The sequence below is a fragment of the Lepeophtheirus salmonis genome, chromosome 3 (assembly GCF_016086655.4).
Source record: "Lepeophtheirus salmonis chromosome 3, UVic_Lsal_1.4, whole genome shotgun sequence".
In the NCBI taxonomy this organism is placed as follows: Eukaryota; Metazoa; Arthropoda; class Copepoda; order Siphonostomatoida; family Caligidae; genus Lepeophtheirus; species Lepeophtheirus salmonis.
Genome location: NC_052133.2, coordinates 8184026 through 8193911, shown reverse-complemented (window position 1 = coordinate 8193911; position 9886 = coordinate 8184026). Strand labels below are relative to the sequence as shown.

Genomic DNA, 9886 nt, shown 5'->3' with positions numbered 1-9886 from the left:
TTGGATGAGGAGGGCTAAGTTTTTGAAAAAAAAAATCAAATATAAAGTTTTTTCGAAACAAATCAAAAATCCTCAGCTGTTAAAAAAAATGAAGAAAAAAATTCAAAAAAAAAAAATTCAAAATAATAGAAAAAAAAATTAAATATTCCTAGCTATTTACAGAAAATTAAATTTTTTGTAAACATTTTTAAATATTAAACTTTTTGAGGAAAAGTTTAATATTACATTTTTTAGAATTTTTTTTTCAAAAACTTATTGCTATTTACAAAATATTATGTTTTTTTATGAAAAAAAATCCAATATTTAATATTTTGCTATATTGCATAATTTTCTCGAATGGCATAAAAAAAATTGTAGCCTTATTTTCCTGTAAAATTTTATCCCTGACCAAAAAAAAGTCTAGTAAAAAACTAAATTTCTAAATTTGGGGTGGGTAGGGGAGTGTTACAACTCTCCAGTACATCCCCTGCCGAGGCCCCTGACTACTCTAGAGTACATCTATTAAATGCATTCAAAATTCAACTGATTTTAATTTATGTTTTTTATTACTTAGAAAAATAATTATATTACTTCCATTCATTTACTTAATGTCAAATGAAATGACATAATAAAAGGTTTAAAAAAAAACCATTTAATTTATTTTCTTATTGGTATGCATACAAATACCAATGCAGATAATTATTGAAATAAAGTATCTCATACACAGTAAATTAAATTATTTTCTCATTTCAATTCAAAGTTTTGATATTTTATTTAATTATGCCTACTAGGTGTACATATATAGTTCATCACAAATTTTAATGGGTTTATTGATATCGGGATGTTTTGTGTACATTTGGTATATTCAGGGGCGTTTGCGAGGGTTGAGCTGGAAGGGCTGTAGCTCCTACCCCAAATGAAGGAATTTTTGTTTAATATTTGACTTTTTTTTTTTAAATAAAATCTTTCAATTTTTCTTCTCAAAACTAAACTTTCTCTAAATATTTATAAATTTATACAAAAAATTCTCATAAAAATGTAATTTTTTGTGAACAGATGAGGAAAAAAATTCTGTGAATATCCTTAGATTTTTTTTAAACTTTTCTACAAAAGATTTAATATTTGTAATTTAGCGAACTGGATTTTTGAAATTTTTTTGCAAAAAATTTAATTTTCTGTCAGTAAATATGAACTTTTGGAACTTTTCTTCAATTAATTTGAAATTTTTTGTAAACAGCTGCAGATTTGAAATTTCTTCCCTGAGAATTTTATTTTTGAATTTTTTTTATGAGCAGCTGTGAATTTGTGGGACTTTCAATGTAATTCCTCCAAGTATTTAATTAAATTATTAATTGCAGTGCTAAAATGCACTAATTAAATAAAAATAGACCACATCAAAAAAACAAAAAAAAACAACGAAGCATACCAACTGGCCCACCTTTTCACCTTCCGCTCTGTATTACAAGAGATGATTATTTACATAAATGTTTCATAAACATTAAAAGGATCAATGGATGGTGGGCGGAATTTTTTTAGGTCGTCTGGCCATATAAGGTCTCTTTTTTTTCTTTTGATTCCTCCTCTCCTCATTTGTCCGAATACTTGCCTTGTAATATATAATATATACTATGAGGTATTTCTCCTGATAGGATTTTCATAAAGAACATCTGGAAAGAAAATTCAACAACAATAATAAAATAATAGAGATTTGATTAATGTTGATACTCTGTCAATGACGCGTATGTCTGTTGTTTTTTTGGTTTGGTATTACGTGATTTTTTATTTACTTGACTTTGGGTCCAAAAAGCCGATTATATGGATTATACAAATATGATTTATGCAACACATTAAAACTTCATATAACGTTATTGTAGGTCGATGATCACCTTTTTGAAACACAAATGATGTCTACAATAAATCATTTAGTTTTTTAGACCAACACTCGACAGAAGTTTTAATTTAGAGTTTATCATTGATATGTTGTTTTTATTAAAATTTAGGTGAAATGATGTACGAGAGCGGGCCCAGAAGTATCCGACCGAACAAAGAAAACACACAAATTTTGGGTAAAAAAAGATTTATTTTTCAAAATAATGTTGCTTGGGGCCTGGATTTTTGGTGTGCAAATAGCCAGGACCTGAAACCATACAATTTCAATCTTTGAGGGAGGGTTGAGCATGAGGCTTGTATCAAGTATTATTGGTCTATGGAGGCCCTAAAGAAGTCAATTACACATACAATAGGCAAGGTGAATCTAAACGAGGTCGCCCAGGCCTTCCAAACTTCCGGCAACAGGTTGCCGATGTTAGCAAGAGATGTAGCATTCAAAAATATATATATTTATACGTATAGTTATACACAATCTAGTTTGTTCGTTATAAGCTTTGAAATATTTTCAAAAAATTTCTAGACCTCCTTGTATATAATAAATTAAGTAGTGATGGCACGCGCAAATTAGAACATACCTGTAGTTTGAGTGTATTTTTCACTATTATTGTTGATACTCATATATTGCACACTCATTGATTAGAAATGTTGAAGTTGGCACTCCATGTCTGAAAGGTTGACTACCTCTTCTTTAAATAGTAGTTAAAAAATGCTATTAGGGTACCCACTAGATAAAATTTACGGGGAGTTTGATTTTTGATTTTTTTTTTAAATCCAAAAAATAAAGTAAAATTTCAAAAAAATTGAGTAAAATAAAATTCAAATATATAACTTTGTATCTAATTTTTTTCAAAATCTACAATTATTCACAAAAAAATTAAATTTTTATAGAAAAAATTCAAAAACCCATTCACAAATACTAAATATTTTTAATTTTTTTTTTTTAAATCTACAGCTATTTTTTTTCTACACTTGGAAAAGTAATAATTACTTAAGTACCAATAATAAATAAGAATTGTAATCGCAAATTAAACATTATTTCCCAGATTCCAATTCCAAAAAAAAATACCTGATTCTCCGATTCTGATTGATTGTCCCATCACTAATATGAAATAACTAAATAGATTTGGATTTTCTCCTTTCCTTGATTTTTCTTCAAATTTGATTTTTTTAAACGTACCACATATATTTATGAACATACAACAAAGTTATTTTCTAAGTAAAAAGCTTTATATACAAAGTAAGATAAAAGTGAAATGTTGTGGCGGACCTATGGAAGTGATTGTTGGCAAGTTAGAGGAGGAATATGAGGGAGTGGGTAGAGTAATGAAAGAAATTATAGGCTATTATGTATTCAAATAATATTTTAGAAGTCCGACATTGGATAAGCTTAATTACATACAACATAGATACCTAGGTTGAACAATATATAATTACTATTGTTCTCTCAAACTCAATGTTAAAAATAAAAATGCAAAATTTAGAATATGTGCAGTGCATCAACATAAAATAATTTGGAATAAAAATCAAGGAATGGAAAGACTGCTAGTTTTTTTAAATTATATTTCTTCATATCATCAAGGTAGATAGATATATACAATACATTAATTAAGATCATATAAAATTGCTAGGAAAAATGGCGTTGTATTAACCAAAATAAGCATTTTAGCTGAAAATTAAATCTCATAGACAAAAGAACTACACCTAAAAACAACGATCAATTAATTATGTAAAAGAATCAGACACTAAATCCTTCAAAACATAATAATTAATAATCCATTGGCCTCCCTCGATAACAGCATTTATATCTCCGAACAATAGAAAATCCAAAATTATCATTTCAATTCACATATGCAGAATGGAATTTTAAATTCGGTACAAGTTTAAACCTCAATATTGTGGCTAAGCGGATATTTATTTCTATGAAAGTGTATTCATCAGTTTTAACTGACAAAATTGTAAAATAATTAATACAAAATCTTTTAGATATCCTAAGAATGCGAACGTTATATCCCCATTACTTTGTACCTCTGTGACGGGCGTACACTCAATGAGATAAATCAAATAAAAAAGTTGCACAAATCAACCTATTACGATTTTATCTAGCTTTAAGGAGTCTGATGGGTTGGGAACGCCTGTAAGGAAGACACATAATCATTCTGAGAGAAAAAAACGTACTACATACTTCCTGAAGGAATTTTTTGCTTTTGACTATAATTTTTTATTGTCATCATGAAAATGATTTTAGCAAAAACAGGGTTAAAAATTTTTTTCCCCTTGGATTTCTTCTGTCCAAAAAATAGGTCATAATGGCATAAGATATAATTTTCTTTGATTAGTTGTGGATGTTTTAAATTTTTATAGTAAAAATATTTCAATAATTGAAATTTAGAATAAATTTATGAAAAAAATGAAAGAAATAAACATGAACCCTACTCCATATCAATGAAAAAATGCAGAAATTACTCCAATATTGATCTTCAATTCTACTCTTAGTCTAGTAAGGACTTATAACTCGACCACAAATCCTCAGTGTTATTTTTATTTTTCCATGCCCTAATTATTACTGGATACTTATACTATAATACACAGATTTTGAGAGGTTAATATATCCATGCGGTTGAAGGTAGAGGAGGACCTCAGACACTCTCCAGGGGCAGGCAGAAAACCCTCTGTGTTTGTAAACCGCCTGAAGTTGGCCTTCAAGAAAAAGCCAAATTCCTCATTCGCTGACATAGCCAGGAAGATGAACAAATCCCCGTCAGTGGTGTCAAGGCATATAAAAAGTCAAAAGGAAACTCGGAAACTATGGGCTCGTGTGGTTCTTTTCTGATAAGAAGCCTGCTACGGTTAACCCTATCTTCAACATCAGAGTGATAAAGAAGTGACATTTGGGGATATAGCAGTGGCGCACCAAGATGTATCCAACTTCCCTACTTCAGTGATGATGTTAAGACTGGTTACATCCAACTGGAAGGCCGTGAATCCAGTTTGGTTTACTTTGGGATACATGCTGATGAGTATGTCAATATTCTGGATACTAAAGTTCTTTCATGGATCAAATCCATCGTTGGCGATTCTCCCTGGGTGTTCCAACAAGATGGAGTACCTGCCCACACCGCAAGGAAAACCTAAGAGTAGCTCTTAGCCAACCCCAAGACTAATCCATCTAGACATACACTGAGTATCTTCGTCAACAATGCCTAGGCCTCCATGTGCGTCGAGTACATCCAGGGCATCTGCATCAGCTCACCATCAATTGTGAGGGTGGATACATTGACTAAAATATGTTTTTTAGGTTTCAAGTAATAATTAATAAACATGTTTCCTAATTCATTCTGCCATGGACTTCAATACTTTGTGCGTTAAAATGGGTAAACAATAATGGTGTGAGTCCCGTAAAAGTTATATCAATGCTCTCTTACCAGGGAAAAAGTAATATCGACAATAGTTTGTAAAATGTAATATAATTGCAACTTAAAAAATCTGAGCCCTCATTCCTTATAATATTTTTTTCATCTATGGTAGCTATGTAAATTTGCGGTTTAATCCTTGTAATATACGCTCAGGTCCATATCTTTAATAATTATAACTATTCTTTTCTTATATGTAAATAATTTCTTACAATTTAACACAAGCTATTCATAGTTTAAGAGCAGAAAAAAAAATCAGCATAAGACAAAAATATACCGTTTACATTTTTGCATTTTTTTGAATAAATAACTTGTATAAAATTTGGTTTTTGAAAAGTAATCTATTTCAGAAATGCTTATAAAATAATGTTATATAACATAATCAAACCAGTGAAAATGAGTTTACAAGGATGCATCGTGATTCTATGTACAGAGTTACATAGATTTACATCATCGCAATGACAAATGATTTGGAGTTACTTCCAATATTGACTTCTTGGCAAATACTTTGAACTTTTTTTGTGGTTCCACAACGTCTTGCAAGTTTAGGAACAGCTTCAGCTAAAAAAACAAGAAATGAAAAATGTAGTGGTGGTATTCATTTAAAAACATAAATAATATCTTATTTCCGTGAACCCACGTAGTCCAAAAATGAAATGGATTAGACATAAAAAAGAATAGATTATTATAATGTAACTATGAGTTTATAAGATTTTTTATCTCAGTTTGTTCCAATAGTGTTTTTTAAGACCAATTTGAACAATATTTTGTCCAGACTGCGATTTCAGACTGTAGACCGAAATTTAATTGTTTTCATAATGGAGATCAATATTTTCCGCAGTTCTACATATAATGTTTAGCCCTATGAATATTTGCACACATTTATATACATATTTATCTTTTTAAAAAAAAGGGGTTTGTGTATGTGTATCCTTTATGGGTGGCCAGACCCTTGGATCTAGGAGTGTGAAACTTTTCTAGGCTGACATTTTTCATTTCATCCTGGTCAGGCAAAGTCTTATTTTTTTTGGGAGGGGGAAGGGGTCATATTAGTGGGATGTTTTCTATACCCGAAATACAGAAAGTGATTTTTGGAGCTCAAGGAGACTAGATAGGGGGTTGAGTTATAAATCAAAAAGTAACGAGCGTCTTCAAAATCAACTAACAAAAATTCTAAATTTATTCAAAATCCCAAAAAGTTATTTATTAACAAAGAAACTGATGAAAATTGCAGTTTTTTTAAGGCGCAAAAAAAATGGAAATTCAATGGAGTATTGGATTTGTAGCTTAAATACAGATTTATAGAAATTTGTTTGGAGATTTGTTTGCATATAAATTTGATGTTTAACTGCAATATCTGTCTTTTCTGAATAATAATAAAAAAATTCTGCCATATATCTAATCTATAGTATTTTGAATTTCTGGAATATTTGATTATATACTTTTTGCCATTTTTGAAAAAATGAATAAGTTATAGATGGCTATTTTTTTAGCCCACATTATTTTCCATAACTTTTTTGGTTTTGCAAATTTCTTGTCAAATTTCTATTTGGCAAGCTTTTGGGAAAAATAAAATATGGACTTCTCATCTAAACAAATTACTATGTAAATCGGTGGATATGTTATTTGAGGTTTATAATACTTTTTTTTAAGTCATAGTAATACATATATATGTGTGACGATAATAACAAAGCAAGCTGGGATTTTTTTTTTTTTATGAAACAGAGAAAAACGCATTATAAGTTTTTAATTCAATGAAAACCCGAAGAAAATTTTTTTAAAGAGTCAAATACAATGTTAAACCACTGAAACCCTGTCTATGTTATTAATATGATTGACATTTGTTTAAATTTTTATATGAACATACACAATTTAAGTCAAATTGTAGATTTCCACATTGGCCTTGACACCCTGAGGGAAGTAATGCAGCGGAGATGTCGCCGAAGGCCATGTTAGAATTTGAGTTCTAGTGCTTTACCACAGGAATATCCTTGCAGATCTAGTTAGAGAAAAAACGAAACCAACCTAACCGGGTTGTGTTTCAATGTCCTTCAAGAGTGAGTTGGCCCTCGTCTCCCTGACAGGTTTATGGAGTTTTTACGTAGAGTCAGAAATTGCTAAAAGTTGAAGTAGAATCACTGACTTTGTTTATTGAAATTTATTTATTTATCTTATTTCTTCCTCTTTTTTCTCAGCTAAAAACACCCGTAAAAAACTGTCAAATTTATCATAACAAGAAAAACATTCATTTAATATTAATCCTATGCAACCAAATTAAACTAAAATGCTCTCATATCCAGTTATTCTATTTAAAATAATGAATTATAAAAGACTTCAAGAATACTTATTCACGCCTGAAAAAAATAATACCTAATATACATTTAAGCTATAGAACAAGGGTGGTTTGGAAAGTCCGAGATATGGCAATACTGGAACGTATCTAGATTATATTTATTTGGAAGCATCTCTTGGAAGAACACACACCAATTTCAATGCTTTATAACAAGTGTTAAAATCATAAAATTTAAGCCAAGTATGCCCCGTCCTGTTTGATAAATTGTTGCCCACGAAAATTCAACTTCATAATGCCCTCTTTTCGTAGAAGCCCTTATCCATATTTGCAAAAAACTAGGCCAATCATTTTCATAGGTCTCTATTGAGGCCGAATTTGTACTACCTAGCGCGTTGTCCATAGATAAGAACAGGGGGATGTCACTTGGTACCAGCTCCGGACTGTAGGGTTTATTCATAGGAACTTCCTGTCCGAGCTCCTGAAGCTTCTGGCGTGGCATCAAAGACTTGTGGGTACTCATGTTATCTTGATGAATCACAATTAATCTCCTCTTCGATTTTCTTTTTGTATCCATTCTTCTGTAAATTGTTCAAAAGGGTTTTATGATCGATGTTCAGTTCCTGGGCGATGCTACGATTGATAACATGACGGTCTATATTGATATTTTTGATCAACTGTCTTCCAATGGGTGGTGCATCATTCACCTCCACTACACCAAAACGATGTAGTTCCAATCAATGTTGTACAACAAGAACCAAAAGATTATCGCCCTGTATACATTGCAAATTTCCTTAGTAACTTTTGACGCATTTTTCCCTTTCAGGTAGTAAAATGTAAAATATAGCGAATGTCTTCCTTTGTACTCGACGCACGATAATTCACAACTGAACCCGCCAAGGAAATACTGTTCAAAAAGTGTTTGAAATACACTCACACCTTTTCTATTTCTGAATTTTTAAACAATTTATCTTTATAATCAGTTAGACTGAATTTTAAATGGGACCGATCTAGACTTACTATTTGGAGGATCAAATGTTATCTAATTTATTATTAGACCTGTCTAAAAGTGAACTTATTTAAAGGAGCAAATTAGTTTGGTACACTAAAAACCATAACAATTTCAGACTAGTCTAGTATTTTCAGACAGAAACCAAACAGTAATAACTATACAGGAATGAGTGCAACTTTTGTTAAAATAAACAGAAAATAATATAAAATTAATCTGTTCTAAATCATTCCATATATATAGCTATTAATATTGAGACTCGGTCCTATGCCAAATTTAATTTTCGATTCGGTTTATATTTTTTTCCAAACAGATTTGGAGGAATGATATTATGATCAAGATTACAATCTGAGTCTATGGACCCAATTCTATTCCTCAGCCAATTTTGAAGGAACGAGAACGTGTTTTCTTTGTTAAGACCGGGACTTTTCAGCTCACGTGTTAAATTGGTTCGACTGATCTAGACTTTTTTTTTTGTGATGTACCGTTCAGACAAAACTTATGTGAATGACCACATGAATTCGGTACACCAAAAATTCAAACGGTTTCAGACCCGGCTAGGATTTTCGAACCCCAACCAACACTAATACCTATATAAGATCTTGTATGTGTTTGCGTTGTTTCTTTAATAACACGATTAAAAGCAATTTAATGCTTCAGTTGGATTTTGTATCAACGACATTAATCTCAGTTACTCTTAAGTTAAAAAAAGTAACACAACTCAATCAGAAGGGAAACATAATTTGAAAAAAAAAAGTATACTTATACATATAAACTATTTTTTATTTACTATCTGCTAGTATATGCATTTTTCTTAATATAATTGGCATAATAATGCATGAAATATCCACCCTTGTCCATATGGTATACAAAATATACTCTAACACCTCAGCCAGGGCCGTTGCTAGCTTTTTTTGTAGAGGGGGGTGGAGGGGCTTAGACCCAAAAAATATCAACACCTGTATAAAATTACTTATATAATAAGGTTCATTTTATATATATACTAGCTGAGGGTGGCAATAGCGTTGAGACAAGGTCCAGTACGGAATTTTTTCTAGACCGATTTTCACAAATTTTTCGGTCCAGACCGTCTGCCAATTTTTTTCGGTATGAATTTGATGACCATTTTTATTCTGTCTCAATTGATGGATCAATCTTTTTTTCCTTCTCAATTTATGAACCGATTTTTCTTTCTCATATATTATGAGAAACCATTTTTTTTTTTATCAACTGTCATTCATTTTTTCAAAAAAAAAACTCATAAGTATAGTATAAGTTATAGAATAAATACTGTATACATACTAGAGA

The 9886-nt window shown here is 30.6% G+C and overlaps 1 protein-coding gene across 2 annotated transcripts in view; it reads right to left on the bottom strand.

Moving 5' to 3' along the window:
- Nucleotides 1-5600: 5600 nt before the first annotated feature.
- LOC121115430 (uncharacterized) overlaps nucleotides 5601-9886 on the bottom strand; it is a 33468-nt gene continuing 29182 nt past the window's right edge. For both annotated transcript variants that reach the window (XM_040709628.2, XM_040709629.1), the window contains one exon: nucleotides 5601-5840. In XM_040709628.2, coding sequence (XP_040565562.1) covers nucleotides 5725-5840 — 116 coding nt within the window. In that variant the 3' untranslated portion in view covers nucleotides 5601-5724. The remainder of the gene's footprint in view (nucleotides 5841-9886) is intronic.